This window comes from Bos taurus, chromosome 5, assembly GCF_002263795.3.
Source record: "Bos taurus isolate L1 Dominette 01449 registration number 42190680 breed Hereford chromosome 5, ARS-UCD2.0, whole genome shotgun sequence".
Lineage (NCBI taxonomy): Eukaryota > Metazoa > Chordata > Mammalia > Artiodactyla > Bovidae > Bos > Bos taurus.
The window spans coordinates 55772043-55789434 of record NC_037332.1 but is presented as its reverse complement, the minus strand read 5'-3'; the positions used below and the strand labels follow the sequence as shown (position 1 = coordinate 55789434).

At 41.7% G+C, this 17392-nt stretch overlaps 2 protein-coding genes across 3 annotated transcripts in view; one reads left to right on the top strand and one right to left on the bottom strand.

Annotated features, from left to right (window-relative positions):
• Positions 1-6682: 6682 nt before the first annotated feature.
• Positions 6683-9980, bottom strand: LOC112446803 (small VCP/p97-interacting protein-like). Its single transcript, XM_059887267.1, has 2 exons — positions 9964-9980; positions 6683-9171 (listed from the first exon to the last, which is right to left on the bottom strand). The coding sequence occupies exons 1-2, from the start codon at positions 9978-9980 to the stop codon at positions 8829-8831; spliced, it is 360 nt and encodes a 119-aa protein (XP_059743250.1). The 3' UTR covers positions 6683-8828.
• Positions 9981-10365: 385 nt separating this feature from the next.
• OS9 (OS9 endoplasmic reticulum lectin) overlaps positions 10366-17392 on the top strand; it is a 34245-nt gene continuing 27218 nt past the window's right edge. Inside the window, exons 1-5 of one of the 2 annotated variants that reach the window (XM_005206519.5) lie at positions 10366-10543; positions 10969-11145; positions 12014-12077; positions 12208-12284; positions 12469-12567. In XM_005206519.5, the coding sequence (XP_005206576.1) occupies positions 10382-10543; positions 10969-11145; positions 12014-12077; positions 12208-12284; positions 12469-12567 (579 nt within the window). In that variant the 5' untranslated portion in view covers positions 10366-10381. 2 annotated transcript variants of the gene reach the window in all.

The following is a 17392-nucleotide window of genomic DNA, read 5'->3' as shown; positions in this document are numbered from 1 at the left end:
GCCAGAAGAAAAAAAGAAAGAAAAAACCCTCATAGAATGTATCACTATAGCACCAAGAGTGAATGAACCCTAGTGTAATCTGTGAGCTTGGATGATGTGTCATTGTAGGCTCATTAATTATAAGGGATGGGTCACTCTTGTGTGGGATGTTGAGAGCGGTGAAGACAGGGGATACATGGGAACTCTCTGTACTTGATACTCAATTTTTCTGTGAACCTGAAATTGCTGTAAAAAATAGAGTCTGTTTACAAGGGAAAAAAATGAAACATAATTTTCAAAATACAAGCCGCAGGACCACAGTGGTATATAGAAGAGTGAATTTGAAGTGGAAAGACATATTTGATAATCAGCACACTCTCCTTGCAGATAATATAAGAAACCTTGAAAAATTTAATTTGGTTCATCAAGTTCCCAATGTATGTTATTGCTTTGGTGTGTTTTAATTCCTCCCTCTTAAGAGTTAAACCCTAGAAAAAGTTTTTTTTTTCAACTGTCAATAGTCACGTAGGATTTTTACCTATTTCTCCACTTCATTCCTTCTTATACCTCAGACCTTTCATTTAGTATCCCTGCCTTTCCCCTGAAGTATATCTTTTAGACTTTCCTTAGTGACAGCCTTCTGGTTGCAAACCCTCCTGGGGGAGTTGTTTTTGTTTGGTCTGAAATTTTGCCCTCATTATTGAAAGATATTTTCAGTAGCCATAAAATTACCAGTGGAGATTATTTTGTTTCATCACATTGAAGATATCATCTATTGTCTTCTGGCTTCCATTGCTGTCATTCAAGAAGTCAGCTCTCAGTTTAACTGCTACTCCTTTGAAGATAATCTGGTTTTCTGGCTGCTTTAATTTTTTTTTTTTTTTATTTGTCTGCACTGGGTCTTTGGTGCTCGCCTGGGCTTTCTCTCGTTGGCGGGGAGTGGGGCTACTTTAGTTGTGGTGTGTACTCTTCCTGTTGCTGTGGGTTCTCTTGTTGCAGAACACAGACTCTAGGGCGTGTGGGCTCAGTAGCTGTGGTGCACAAGCTTAGTTGCTCCGCAGCATGTAGGATCTTCCCAAACCAGGGATGGAAACCGTGTCGACTGCATTGGCAGGAGGATTCTTAACCACTGGACCACCAGGGAAGTCCCTCTGGCTGCTTTTAACCACTTTTGTTGTGGTTAAATGTACATGTAGTGAAATGCACAGGACTTACATGTTGTAGGTCAATGAGTTCTGAAGAATGTGTCCATTCATCCAACTCACACTCTGGGTGCTTTTAGTATCTGTTTTTCTTCAGTGTCACTCAGTTTTATAGTGATATACCTATGAACAGACTTCTTTTCATCCATTCTGCTTTAAAATTTTGGTGGGGGACATCTTGAATCAGTGGATTTTGTATCTTTCATTAGTTCTAGAATATGCTAAACCATTATCTTTGCTTCATTCTTTCCTGAACTTTAATCGGTTTTCTCACTTTACTCTTTATATATCCTACTTTCTCTTTCATATTTCTCCCTTTGTTGTTCTGTGTTTCATTCTGGGTAACATCTTCCAGTGTATTTTCTACTTCACTAATTGTATCTTCAGCAGAGACATTACTTTGCCAACAAAGGTCCGTCTAGTCAGGGCTATGGTTTTTCCAGTGGTCATGTATGGATGTGAGACTTGGACTGTGAAGAAAGCTGAGCACCGAAGAATCGATGCTTTTGAACGGTGGTGTTGGAGAAGACTCTTGAGAGTCCCTTGGACTGCAAGGAGATCCAACCAGTCCATCCTAAAGGAGATCAGCCCTGGGTGTTCTTTGGAAGGACTGATGCTGAAGCTGAAACTCCAGTACTTTGGCCACTTGATGCAAAGAACTGACTCATTTGAAAAGACTCTGATGCTGGGATGGATTGGGGGCAGGAGGAGAAGGGGACGGCAGAAGATGAGATGGTTGGATGGCATCACCGACTTGATGGACATGAGTCTGAGTGAACTCCAGGAGTTGGTGATGGACAGGGAGGCCTGGCGTGCTGTGATTCATGGGATCACAAAGAGTCGGACAAGACTGAGCGACTGAACTGAACTGAACTGTATCTTCAGCTAAGTTTAAACTGCTCTTTGAGAGTTTAAAAAGAAAATTTAAATGAAAAAATTTCAAATACAATTCAAAGTTAAGAATAATGAATCTGTATGTATTACACGCTGCTTCAACTAAAAATATGATCAATTTTGTTTCATCTATGCTCTCACCACTTCTCCTAGACTCCCACAGAATTATTTTAAGGCAAATGGCAGTCATTACACTCTTTCATTGGTGAATACTTGAGTATGCAATCCCTAAGAGATAAGAACTATCTTTTCAACATAACCATAATGCCATTATTATATCAGCAAAATTAAAAATGGTATTTTAATATCGTATAATATCTACTCAGGGTCTGAATCTCCCTAACTGACTCATAAAGGTCTTTTTATAATAGTTTGATTCAAGATCCAAACAAGAGTTATATGTTGCATTTGACAGGTTTCTCAAACCTCTTTTAAACTATAACAATTATTTCCCCCCGCTTTTTCCTTGCAATGTATTTGTTGAAGAAACTTGAGCACTGATCCTGTTTTATTCTTGATTACATTCTGATGGTGTTTAACATATTGTCCCGTTTCTAATATTTCCTGTAAAACCAGTATTATATTTATAGTCTTGTGTGTTTTTTTTTGGCAAGAATCCTTTGTAGAAAACGCTCTGTGCTTCCTACTGTATGCCATCAAGAAGCACATACTATCCGGATTCTCCTCTTTTCGTAATGTTAAGTTTTATCGGTATATGCACGTGGTGTCAGTTTGATTCATGTGTCAGCCTCTTACTTAATATTTCTGATAGTCATTGATGACTATTGCCTAGATCATTTCATTGGGATTGTAAAATGATGATGGTATATAATTCCTTCTGCTCTTATTAGCTAGAATTTTCCCATGAAGACTAATTGCTTCTTAGACTACTTAGTTACTTTATTCAGTTTTTAGTTTAAAACTTTATAATTTTATTTCTAGAATCTCTACTTTAAATGTTAGATCATTTTTATAGCTTCCTGTTTTCTGATATATTTTCAATTTTGTCTTATATTTCTTTAAGTATAGTAAGCATAATTACTTTATAATCAATGTCAGATAATTACAATATCTGAAGTCTTTGAAGCTCAGTTTCTGCTGTTGTTTCTTCTGGTTCTCATTCACAATGTCTTACCTCCTTTGGGGTTTAGTTATTTTTCATTACGAGTCACTAACTTCCCTAGGAAAATGGTCTGTAGGCGTTCTTTGGGGCCTGGGATGAAGGGGACATTTTTCCAGAGTGAATTTGTGTTTACTTCAGCTAAGTGCCTACAGCATTATTTTCTCGTCCTTGGAACCACTTAAATCTAAATTTACAGCTTGAATTAAAAAAAAAAAACATTTAAACATTGTGAAATTGTTCTGTAAAATTTTTTAAAGTCCTACTTGTAATCACACATTCTTCATCTTTGTTTGGCACTGAGGCTACCTTCCTTGCAGGTCTCTGGAGCTGCAGAGCTGGGGGCAGGTCCACCAGCAGGAGAATCTTTCCTCAAACTCTCCACCCCCGATGGATCTTCTTTCCCTTTCCCTAGAGAGCAAAGCTCACATCTGCACACTGTTGGTGGGAATGTAAATTGGTGCAATCACTGTGGAAAACAATATGGTTTCTCAAAAAACTAAAACTAGAGCTACAATATGATCCAGCAATATGTATATACATACAGTGGAATACTACTTGGCCATAAAAAATAACGAAAACCTGCCTTTGCAGCAAATGGATGGACTCGGAAGATATCATGCTAAGTAAAATGTCAGACAAAGAAAGACAAATACTGTATAATATCACGTATATCAGATCTAAAAAATACAACAAGCTAGAGAATATAACAACAAAAAGAAGGGCAAACTCACAGATATAGAGAAAAAAGCTAGTGATTACCTGCGCAGAGAGAGAAGGGAGGAGAGGCAATAGAGAGTAGTGGATTAAGAAGTACAAACTGTTAGGCATAAAATAAGCTACAGGGATATATTGTACAGCACAGGGCAGATGACCAATATTTTATAATAACTATAAATGGAGTATAACCTTTAAAAATTATGAGTCAATACACTGTACGCCTGTAACTTACATAATTTAGTGTATCACCTATGAAGTGAAGTGAAGTGGCTCAGCCATGTCCGACTCTTTGTGACCCCGTGGACTGTAGCCTACCAGGCTCCTCCTCCAATATAGGTGAAGTATATCACCTATACTTCAATTTAAAAAAGAGTTCAAAACATACATTAAAAAAACAAAGCTTAATTCTGCAAATTTGGCAAATGCCCTCCAAGCAAATGTGACTACAGGGTTTTGAATACCTCTCTAGGTTTCTGACTTAATTTAGGTTTTAGCCTGTTAATTCTTTACTGTTTTGTTGGCTTTATCCATGCTTTAAGAAGGAAGATAATTATATTTCACTCAGCATTTTAAATCATCTTTAGTGTAAGGTTAACAAACTGTGTTGAAGAAAACAGAAGTCTGGTTAGCTTTTCTAGCACAACTTTTTATCTTCATAAGAATTAATGTGTTTTTTTCCCCTTAACTTTCTACACGTGTGTGCGTGGGTTCATTCAGTAATGTCTGACTCTTTGACGTGCCACGAATTGTAGTCCCACTAGGCTCCTCTATGTACCTATCATTAATATATCCCCAGGTTCTCCTCTGGTTAAGCAAATGTCTCTTCAGTAAGTTCCAATGTCTTAGGTAGTCTATCAATTTTATTTCTTAAAAAAATCACTCCTGAATCCTGAATTTTCTCTAATCTTGATGAATTGATCTCTGGTCTTGCCCTACAACTTGAAATCTCCCTTTAACATCACCTTGGGGATTCCTTTTTCTCTTTTGTGCTGGATACTGTTTCATGGATTTCATACCTTTCTCTCTTTTGACTAATTTATTTGTCTTGGTGTAATAAACCCTCTCCTAACTTTCCGAAGAACAACGCATGGAATATCTGTATTTTGAATTGCATGTCTGAAATTGTCTTTATTCTGGACTCATAGTTAGATCATAGTTTGGCTGTGTGTATTAATAGAATTCTAGGTTGGAAACAGTTTCCTTCAAAATTTTGAAGCCATTCTCTACTGTCTTCTATCTTACAGAGTTTTGATAAGCCAAATGCTATTCTGATTCTTGAGCTTTGTATGCAACTTGTCCTTTTCTCTGGAAGCTCTTAGAATTGTTTGTCTGTGTCCAGTGTTCTGAAATTCTTTGATGAAGGATTTGGTGTGGGTTTGCTATCAGTGTGCTCTTCCAATTTAGAGACTTTCTTCATTTTAGGATAACACAATACTTTAAAATACTTTTGGTGATTGTTTCTTCCCTTCTGAGTCTCTGTTCTTTTTGTGAAACCCTTGCTATTCAGAGAGGCTTCCCTGGCGGTTCGATGGAAAAGAATCCACCTGTGACGCAGGAGACCCAGATTCAATCTCTGGGTTGGGAAGATCCCCTGGACAAGGGAATGGCAACCCGCTCTAGTATTCTTGCCTGGAGAATTCCTTGGACAGAGGAGCTGATTGGGCTGTGGTCCATGGGAGTCACAAAGAGTTGGATACAACTGAAGCAACTGAGCACGCACGTCTGCTTTATTCAGATGCTGGACCTGCTGGACTGATCCTTTACTTTTTATTAATTTTCTCCTAAAGTAGGCCAAATTTCATTTTCTTTCTTTCTTTCAAAGACTTACTTGTTTATTTATGGCTGCACTGGGTCTTCACTTTTGCATGCATGACCTTTCTCTAGCTGTGAAGAGAGGGATCACTTCACTGTGATGCTCAGGCTTCTCACTGGAGTGCCTTCTCCTGTTGCAGACCCCAGGGTCTAGAGCACTGGATCAGGAGTTGTGGTGCACAGGCTTAGTTGCTCTGAGGCTTGTGGGATCTTCCCGGATCAGGGATTGAAGCCATGTCTCCTGCATCCGCAGACAGATTCCCAACCATTAATGTTCAACTGTATCCTCTAGTCTTTCTATTGAATTTTTATTTTTATTGGTTTTGATTTCCAAGAGCTCTTTTTTCTTATCTGAATAGTAGCTGCTTTTAAAAATTGCTTCCTTAAAAAAATAGCTTTCTGTTGTAAATTTTTTAAGTAAAAAATTTTATTTCTAAAATATAATCCAATGACTTCACAATCTTTCATGAACAAACATACTACCAATTCTCTAAAGGATAAAGAAAATTGAACCTGTCTTTAACTACATATCTTGCCTGGATAGTCACAGAATATTTCATTCAATAATCAAAGAAAGTGATTTTTCCAATGAGGAGTCAAGAGATCTATATTACAGTTCAAACTCTTTAAAATTAAAATACATAATATACTGCAATATAAAACAAGATTTGTAGGAGGGATAAGCAAGATAGTAGTCCAGTTTCCTTTTTGTAAATAAGGTGAGTTGGTCTATTTAATTTATAATCCTTATTGCACTTAATACCTGAAAATTCTAATTTAGGGCTCAGACTTATCATCCAAAATAGCAACCAAATTAAAAATGCAGTAATTCTTCTACTTGAGCTTACTATATATTAAAAACTCAAAAGACAAAAAATTCTATAATACATATTACCAATGAACAAAAATCTAAAAAGTTTATGGCAATGCATCACATAGAATTACCTTGCAATATTTTTGTTTAAAGTAGACTTTTTAAATAGAGTACTTACATATTTCTTTCATACATTCATACTTACCTTGGCAATTTCACATCTATAAAAATCTTATAATCATTCTTTAATAAATACAAAAGAATAAAAACACCTATGAAATTTGGACAAACAACATTAGCACTAAGTATAACCCATCCAGATTCTTAGGTTAACTCATTCAATTACTACAAAGATCTTTATAGAGTTGAATCTAATACTGTATATTGTACATCACTGCCCTCTGATGGCATCACCAATATATAATTTTAAATTAAGCAAGCTAAAGAAAAACTTTATTATAATGTAAAACAGAGTGTGTCAATTTTATAAGCTACAGAGGTAGAAAATAAATTATAAGAAGTTTAATGTTTTCCAGAAATATTAATTTCTTAGTAAGTTTAAAAATTTACAGTGTTCCTTCATATATGCCCTTCAAATAATTTTTCAAGATTTCCCCTGACGATCAGTTCAAAAGGCACTGAGTCTCTAGTCAGTCAGTTCAGTCGCTCAGTCGTGTCCGACTCTTTGCGACCCCATGAATCGCAGCATACCAGGCCTCCCTGGCCATCACCAACTCCCGGAGTTCACTCAGACTCATGTCCATCGAGTCGGTGATGCCATCCAGCCATCCCATCCTCTGTCGTCCCCTTCTCCTCCTGCCCCCAATCCCTCCCAGCATCAGGGTCTTTTCCAGTGAGTCAACTCTTCGCATGAGGTAGCCAAAGTATTGGAGTTTCAGCTTTAGCATCAGTCCTTCCAAAGAACACCCAGGACTGATCTCCTTCAGAATGGACTGGTTGGATCTCCTTGCAGTCCAAGGGACTCTCAAGAGTCTTCTCCAACACCGCAGTTCAAAAGCATTAATTCTTCAGTGCTCAGCTTTCTCACAGTCCAACTCTCACATCCCTACATGACCACTGGAAAAACCATAGCCTTGACTAGATGGACCTTTGTTGACAAAGTAATGTCTCTGCTTTTCAATATGCTATCTAGGTTGGTCATAACTGTCCTTCCAAGAAGTAAGCATCTTTTAATTTCATGGCTGCAATCACCATCTGCAGTGATTTTGGAGCCCAAAAATATAAAGTCTGACACTGTTTCCACTGTTTCCCCATCTATTTCCCATGTAGTGATGGGACCAGATGCCATGATCTTCGTTTTCTGAATGTTGAGCTTTAAGCCAACTTTTTCACTCTCCACTTTTACTTTCATCAAGAGGCTTTTTAGTTCCTCTTCACTTTCTGCCATAAGGGTGGTGTCATCGGCATATCTGAGGTTACTGATATTTCTCCCAGCAATCTTGATTCCAGCTTGTGCTTCTTCCAGCCCAGCGTTTCTCATGATGTACTCTGCATAGAAGTTAAATAAGCAGGGTGACAATATACAGCCTTGACGTACTCCTTTCCTATTTGGAATCAGTCTGTTGTTCCATGTCCAGTTCTAACTGTTGCTTCCTGACCTGCATATAGGTTTCTCAAGAGGTAGGTCAGGTGGTCTGGTATTCCCATCTCTTTCAGAATTTTCCACAGTTTGTTGTGATCCACACAGTCAAAGGCTTTGGCATAGTCAATAAAGCAGAAATAGATGTTTTTCTGGAACTCTCTTGCTTTTTCGATGATCCAGCGGATGTTGGCAATTTGATCTCTGGTTTCTCTGCCTTTTCTAAAACCAGCTTGAACATCTGGAAGTTTAAGCAAAAATCTTCACATATAATGAAATAATGAGATATAAGGTTAAGTGGCAAATTAAAAATAGCTAGATCACTTTATAAAGGAGGGGAAATACAAGTGAAAATTTGAATATTTGAGATGTATGCAAAATTTTTCCATGCAATATAAATATATATTCACAATTTAGGTCCATGTTCTAACTACTGAAAAATGGCAAATCACCCACTGTCTGCAGAAGAGCACATGTAGGGAAAATAAGTATTTAATGAAAGTTCTGGCCATTTTCTAAGTCTGACAATCAAAAGAATTTTCAATATTCAGTTTTGAAAAAGCACTGCACTTAAGAGCACTAAAATTACAAAGTCTGAATCTTCATTTGTTCAGAGAAGAAGTTAAATTGAGGATGTCCACTTGATTGCAGGTATAGTAATTGGCAGTAGACTCTTACACTCATGCTTTATAAAACTGTCCATCTAAGTCCACCTTCTGGTGGGGGTTCAGATGTAGCCATTTCTTTTTCTATTTTTTCCTTTTTCTTTCTCTTTTCTTCTACAGACTGAACATTTAGAATACTCCGAGATGCAGCCTCCTTCTGTCTTCTCTCTGCAGCCTCTGCAAGCTTTGCTCTTTTCTCTCTCAGGTCCGGCGAGGGAGGCGCGGTCTCCATGGGACAGGGAAAACACACTCCCACGGGGATCGCGGTTGGAGGTCCCCTCCTCGGCCCGCCCAAACTAGGCGGTGAGAACTGCGCGATCAAAGGCTGGTCCCAGGTCTGCGATGCTCGCTCCGCCCTGCTCCTGCTATAATTTTATGCACACAATATATTATTTCTCTGAGGCTCTTACTGATGGGTTTTTGTTTGTTTAATTTTCGGTTGCTTTTTCTCCCTTGCAATTTGTTTCCTCTGAGTTGCTGCTCTTCTTCTTCTTCTTGCTTTTTTTGTTTTCTTCTTTTTATATTAAAGACATTCCTTAAATGTTTTATGATCCTTGACCGTCGGCTTATATTTTGGAGTGAGGCTATCAAAAAACTGTTTGGAAAGATTGTGTGCCGGCTCAGATAGAGAAGAATCTCCCTGCAATGCAGGATTCTCGGCCAAGGACTTAAATGTAGGATTCCCTCATCTTATTTCTTTAAGAGAACCCTGATGAAAATATCTTTGGGATTTCTCTGTTGGGCGGGACAGAGTCTCCAGATAAGTTTTTCCAAAGATATAGTCATGCTCTTGTTTATGTTTGTTTAGGAATCAATTTCTCAGGATTGCTTCATCAGTTCCCATTCCTCCATTTGCTTTCTAGCTTCTGAAATGCTGCTGTCTCCTTTCCCTTTGTTCCTACGTGGCCTGGAAGACAATACCTACGTTTGTCACTCGCAGCTCTCCAGCTCCCAGTTTTCAACTGGAAGTTCCCATTATTTCTTTAGGATAATTTTTATTGGAAGACAACTGCAGGATCGTCCAGAAAGGTTTTGACACAAATTACCAGATCACCCTAAAGTTGTATGTATCTATGAAAAGAGGAATGCTACTATACAATAATTGTTTGTTTTGTAACAAGTATTAAGTAGCTTTCAAGAGTATTGTGTGCACGCACCCATCCACCTCAAACATCCGCTTGGCGGCGGCCAGACACAATATAAAAAATGACTTAAAAAGCAATCAGAAATGCGTACAACAGCTGGGCTAAAACAGAGAAAAACAAAACAAAACAACTGCTTAACTGGGCCCGGCGTGTAGACCGCGCCTCCCTGAAACTGGGAGAGGGGAGGAGGGGATCCGATATCATTGGTGATTGGTTGGCCTCTTCAACCAATCACGCGTAGCGAGTGATTTTGCTAATTGTCGTGATACACCTCCTCGTGGGCTTTAGAGCTACGTCGACAAATGGGAATAGGGCACGTGAGAGGGACAGAAAGTTTCGCCAATAAGACCTTGGGACGTTATGGGCGGGATGAGGCCGCCGCCAGGTTTAGGGCGGAAGGAATTGATCTGGATTAGAAGGGGAACGAAAGATGGCGGCGGAAACGCTGCTGTCCAGTCTGTTGGGGCTGCTACTTCTGGGGCTCCTGTTACCCGCAACCCTGACCGGCGGGGTCGGGAGCCTGAACCTGGAGGAGCTGAGTGAGATGCGTTATGGGATCGAGATACTGCCGTTGCCTGTCATGGGAGGCCAGGTGAGGAGGCGTAGAGGGGCGAGGGTCCTGGGCAGAAAGGGAAGGAGAAGAAGGTAGAGGAAGAAGGGCAGCTGTGGAGTCTGTGGCGGAAGCCTAAGGAGAATCGGGAAGAGTAAGCAGTGGTTTTATGAGGACTCCTGAGGATCGTAGTCAAAGACCCATTCCCTTGGGGCCAGGGACTGGGAGGGGTGGGGCTTCCCTCTGTCAACTTCAGGTTCCAGTTCCCTATTGAAACACCCAGACTCCTCCCCTGTGAAAAAGTGGGAGTGCCCTCTCCCCTCACCCGCTGAACACCGCTGGAGGACTTGTGGCTCACTCTGTCTTGACTGGACTCTTCCCCATTATGTGAAGAGGGATCTCGTTGTTCTCCCTGATCCCAAACCTCTCTTTGCCTCCCTGTCCCCCGACCCTCACTTTTTTCCCAGAGCCAAGCTTCGGACGTGGTGATTGTCTCCTCTAAGTACAAGCAGCGCTATGAATGTCGCCTGCCAGCTGGAGCTATTCACTTCCAGCGTGAAAGGGAGGAGGAGACACCTGCTTACCAAGGGCCTGGGATCCCTGAGTTGTTGAGCCCGATGAAAGATGCTCCCTGCCTGCTGAAGGTGAAAGGAACTGGGATAGAGGGAAGGAGGGCATGGAAACTAGTTATCTATTTGGGAACTAGTTATCTATTCACAATGTGTCTGTGAATGAGGAGTGATCAGAGTATCTGTAGGAGTTAAGAAGGCCACTGAAGGAGCAGGCATATTGCACAGACAGGAAAGAAGCAAAGAATCCTGTAACCGATGATGATACTTTGCTGATTATAGAGGAGTGTTAGGATAGAAAATCTCAGAATAAAGATTAAACCAATATTGAGGTGCTTAAAGAGGGTCAGGCTGGGGCAGTAGGGGTACTCCCCGAGAGAAACTTTCCTGGTTAAGTCACTCCTTTCCCTGTCACTCTCTGCCCAGTGTCCTGTTTTTTTTTTCATCATGGCACTTTTCATGACCTGAAATTATTAACTGAATTATCAGTTTATTTTTGGTCTGAATCCTAGTACTAGAACGTAAGTCTGTGAAATCAGAGAATTTATCTTGTTCACAGCTGTATCCACAGTAGCTAAAACAGTACAAGGAAGTTCAATTAATACTTTGATATTCCATGTTTCCCTGGTCTGAGTGCTTCAGGATATCATGATTTTTTATCTTTATGGACAACAAAGAAGGATTAAAAAAATATTTACAAAGAAAAAAATTTTTTTAAATATTTAGAAAGAGAAGAGTAGTAAACCAACTAGGCTGTAGAGGTCTCTCTCCAATTTATAGAAGAAAAACAGCCCTCCTCACCAAGAATCTGGAGGATTAAGAATAAGGAGGAGATGAGAAGTAAATCAGTGGTTATGTGTTTTGGGGCCAGGAGAGATTTTGGTTCCAAGAAGAGATGTCTGCATTCCATCCCCCTGACAGTTCTTTTTTCTTTTATTGTCAGACCAAGGACTGGTGGACATATGAATTCTGTTATGGACGCCACATCCAGCAGTACCATATGGAAGGTGAGTTCCACCTATGTTTTCCCTAAGCCCTCAGAAACCTGTCATGGAAGGTGACCTGCCTCCCCAGTTCCCTTCCCTCCTAGTCCTCTGAGAACAGGGTAACCATGCTTCACTGTTCTCTTTCTTGCAGATTCAGAGATCAAAGGTGAAGTCCTCTATCTCGGCTACTACCAATCGGCCTTCGACTGGGATGATGAAACAGCAAAGGTGGCAGGAGTGTGGGACCAGGAGAGAAAGGGGTCTGGGCTGCAGACTGAGAGCCCTGTCGAGAAGGGGAGGGTCAGGATTAACTGGCGTGTTTCTCTGGGCTTCGTCTTAGGAGAGAGTGCTCTTTTTTTTCCTCCTTGCTGTCTTTCTCACACCCCTCCCTCATGCCTGATGTCCTCCCCAGGCCTCCAAGCAGCATCGCCTGAAACGCTACCACAGCCAGACCTATGGCAATGGGTCCAAGTGCGACCTCAATGGGAGGCCCCGGGAGGCTGAAGTTCGGGTGAGTCTTGGGAGAGGGAAGTTGACACTCCGACAGTGGCAACTCAGAGTCTAAGGGAAGAGGGCAGGATTGTGTGGTATCGTCAAGAGTGTCTCTACCAGGCCCTAGACCCTAAGTTTAAGACTCATATTTCCAGCTTTGTGTCACTGCCTCAATTTTCACAGGCACTTCTGTTTTTTTTTTTAATAGGTGTATAATTGCTTTACAGTGTTGTATTAGGTTCTGCTCTACAACAGCATGAATCAGCTATATGTGTACATACATGCCCCCACTCTTGAACCTCCTGTGTCCCGCCCCACATCCCACTCCTCTAGATAATCACAGCCCTGAACTGAGCTCCCTGTGCTATACAGGAGCTTCCTACTAGCTACCTGTTTGACACATGGAAGTGTATACCTGTCAGTGCTACTCGGTTAACTCATCCCACCTACTGCTTACCCCACTGTGCCCGGAAGTGCACTCTCTGTGTCTGCATCTCTATTTCTGCCTTGCAAATAGGTTCATCAGTACCATTTTTCTAGATTCCATATATACACATTAATATATGATAATTGTTTTTCTCTTTCTGACTTCACTCTATATAACAGAATCTAGGTTCATCCACATCACTACAAATGACCCAGTTTTGTTCCTCTTTATGGCTAATGTTCCATCGTGTATATGTACCGCATCTTCTTTATCTCTTCTTCTGTTGATGAACGTTTAGGTTGCTTCCGTGTCCTGGCTGTTGTAAATAGTGCTGCACTGAACACTGGGGTACATATGTCTTTTTGAATTGTGGTTTTCTCAGGGTGTATACCCAGTGGTGGGATTGCTGCATCATATGGTAGTTTGAGTTTTTTAAGGAAGCTCTGTACTGTTCTCCGGGCTTCCCAGGTGGCGCTAGTGGTAAAGAACCTGTCTGCCGATGAAGGAGATATAAGAGACTTGGATTCCATCCCTGGGTTGGGAAGATCCCCTGGAGGAGGACATGGCAACCCAGTCCAGTATTCTTGCCTGGAGAATTCCATAGATAGAGGAGCCTGGCGGGCTACAGTCCATGGGGTCACAGAGTCGGACATGACTGAAGCGATTTAACACACACGTACACTGTTCTCCAGAGTGGTTATATCAATTTCCATTCCCACCAACCAACCACACTTTTATCTGTGTTTCTCTTTTCTGTCACCTAAGCTGAACGAGTTTCATTACTAACTCTTACTCTTCACTTTGTCCTCCTTTCTTCACTTACTGACTCTGCAGTGAGGTCGTGCTGGTGTCGGTATGGGGCTCCGCTCTGGAGATGCAGTGGGGCAGACATGCAGCCCCTACCCTCCTGGACTGCAGGCGGGAGAGGAAGGCAGAGGTTAAAGGATCACAAAAATGAGCCTGTGATTACAAGCTGAGAAGTGATGTAGAGGGAAGGAATCAGAGCTGATAACGAAGCTCCTTCATTCTACTTCTGTATTTCTCTCACAGCTGTCCTCTCCTATGCTTCATACCTTCATTTCTCACCTGCATCATCTCCAACAGCCTCTTAACAAAGTTTCCTTATGTTGTGGTACTTAAAGGAATTCAGGCAGGCAGCTGTCTGGTAGGCCAAGTTCCTCAGGTGATTCTAATGTGTATTCACAAACATATACACCAGGACACAAGAGTTCTCTTTCTGCAATACAGATTTGCACATGCAGTTGTGTGGTGGTAAGTGTGGGACACTAGGATCGCCCGGGTAGGGTGGGGTGGTGGAGGGGGGAGCCCAGGTGTAATGTCTGCCAATATCCATGGTATAAATATCCCCACCATGGCCAAATTCATGCTATCACTGTGACATCAGTCATCGTGCAACATTTCTGAAAACTTACCAGTTGGCTTTTGTGAACTGGCCTGAGTTGGCTCTAACACACCACTCTGAGCAGGTGTCACTTCTCTACCAAGTTCTGGCAAGCCTTCAATAATTCTGCCTGACACAAAGGATAAGACCCAAATACTTCAGAGCAGACTGGGGTGGTAGCAGCAGAGAAGGGGGAAGCAGCCAGATTCTGCATAGATTTTGAAGATAGAGCCAATAAAAGTTGTTGAAGGATTGGATGTGACAGGGAGTCTATGATGATTCCAGGGCCTTTAGCTTGAGCAGCTGGAAAAATGGAATTGTCATTTAGTTAAGTGGGAGGGAACGGGTGTGGAGGAGGAAAGTAGGCTGGTGTTGGACATATGAAGGTCAAAATGTCTAGTAGATATCCCAGTGGTGATGGGCAGTTGGTAGTTTGCTCTCTTAATTCTGGAATTCCAGGACAGGGTCTGGGTTAGAGATATAAAATCTTACTGCGTTTCTGTCCCATTGCTGTTCTTCCTGCCCTTTGATTTTTTGTTGTTGTTTGTTTTTTAAAAACTATTTTTTTATTTGGCTGCACTGGATCTTAGTTGACATGTGGGATCTAGTTTTCCCAACCAGGGATTGAACCCAGGCCCCCAGCATTGGGAGCACAGAGTCTTGTCACTGGACCACCAGGGAAGTCCCTCTTCCTGTCTTTTGAACCATTGGGTCTATTTCCTCTGCCTAGAGATCTCTGAATGGCTGTCTCCATCCTCTCATTCAGATTATATATCCCTGTGACACCTCCACAGGGAGATCTGACATAGGCACACAGACACACACACCCTTCTGCCTTCATCCTGATAAACTCCTATGGTGTTTTACATTCTTCAAAGCATGTGTCATTTCCTGAAATTAGCTTATTTTTGGGGTTTAATTTCTTTGTGTATCCCCACTAAAATAAGCTCCAGGAAGTCAGGGACAATATCTGACTGTCTTATTTTCTGCTGTATCCTCAGTGTCTTCCACAGTGCCTGGCACCAAGTAGATGCCCAGAGATTATTCACTGAATGAATGGAATGAATGATGAACCATTTCAAATGTCACTGTATTTTCTGTGACCTTTCTTGGTTAGCCCAGAAAGTTCATTGTGTTCTTTCAGTGCTCCATATATCAGTACATCCGTGTCCACATATATCCACATCTTAGCCTGTTTGGGCTGCTATAACAAACTACCACAGGCTAGGTAGCTTATAAACAACAGAAATTTATTTCTCAAGTACTGGAAGCTGGAAGTCTGGGACTGGGGTGCCAGTGAGGTTGGGTGAGGACCCTCTTCCAGTCACAGACTTCTTGTATCCTCACAAAGGAGCTCTGTGGGGTCTCTTTCATAAGAGTATTAATCCCATTTATGAGGGCTCCAACCTCATGAGCTAAGCATCTCTGACAGGACCCTCTCCTGATACCGTCACGGTGGGCATGAGGATTTCAACCTACAAATTTTAGGGAGACACAGACATTCAGACGACAGCAATCCACAGCACCCACACACATATCTAATCTATTATAGCACTTACTTCATTGTATTCTGTATATTTCTTTACTTGTTTGTATGTTCAGTAACACTGAGAACTGAAGGCAAAGACTTCATTTTCCTCATAGCTACTGACAATGTGCCCTGTGCCAAGCACTATGATAGACAGCTGGAGAGGAAATGCTGACTGAGAGGCCTAGTCCTGCTGTCAGGAGACAGACATACAAACAGCCACAGCACATAGGCAGACTCTCCGATGGGTGAGGTATTTTTCATAGGGGAACATACAATGAAAGAACTAACCCAGGTCAAGGGGAGACCTCTGGGGAAGGTGACCTTTGAACTGGCAGTAGAAGGATGAGGACTTAGTCCAGCCACTGTAGAGGAGTGGGAAGGAGAGGGTGTTCCAGGTGGAAGGCACATGGAATTCAAAAGGCCTGGAGATGGGAGGGATTGATAGCTGTGCACTGACTGGAGGGAACTACGAGAGGTGAGGCTGGGCAGTCGCTAGGGGACAAGTCACACATCACGCTAAGCTCTGCAGCTGTGTTGAGGAGTTTGGACAATCTGAGAAATGAGGGGAAACCAATGAAGTATTGGGTTGGCCAAAAAGTTCATTCAGGTTTTCCCATAAGCTGTCCTAGGAAAAACCCAAATGAACTTTTTGCCAGCCCGATCTTTTGAGCAGATGCTGACAAATTCAGTGTTGGTTTTGAAGGCTCGCTCTGGCACAGTTCACTTCAGTCGCTCAGTCATGTCAGACTCTTTGCAACCTCATGAACCGCAGCATGCCAGGCCTCCCTGTCTATCACCAACTCCTGGAGTCTACCCAAACCCATGTCCACTGACTCAGTGATGCCATCCAACCATCTCATCCTCTGTTGTCCCCTTCTCCTCCTGCCCTCAATCTTTCCCAACATCAGGGTCTTTTCAAATGAGTCAGCTCTTCACATGAGGTGGCCAAAGTAGTGGAGTTTCAGCTTCAACAGTCCCTCCAATGAACACCCAGGACTGATCTTCTTTAGAATGGATTGGTTGGATCTCCTTGCAGTCCAAGGGACTCTCAAGAGTTTTCTCTAACACCATAGTTCAAAAGCATCAATTCTTCGACGCTCAGCTTTCTTTATAGTCCAACTCTCACATCCATACATGACCACTGGAAAAACCATAACCTTGACTAGACGGACCTTTGTTGACAAAGTGATGTCTCTGCTTTTTAATATGCTGTCTAGGTTGGTCATAACTTTCCTTCCAAGGAGCAAGTGTCTTAATTTCATGGCTGCAGTCACCATCTGCAGTGATTTTGGAGCCCCAAAAAATAAAGTCAGCCACTGTTTCCCCATCTATTTGCCATGAAGTGATGGGACTGGATGCCATGATCAGAGTTTTCTGAACGTTGAGCTTTAAGCCAACTTTTTCACTTTCCTCTTTCACTTTCATCAAGAGGCTCTTTAGTTCTTCTTTGCTTTCTACCATAAGGGTGGTGTCATCTGCATATC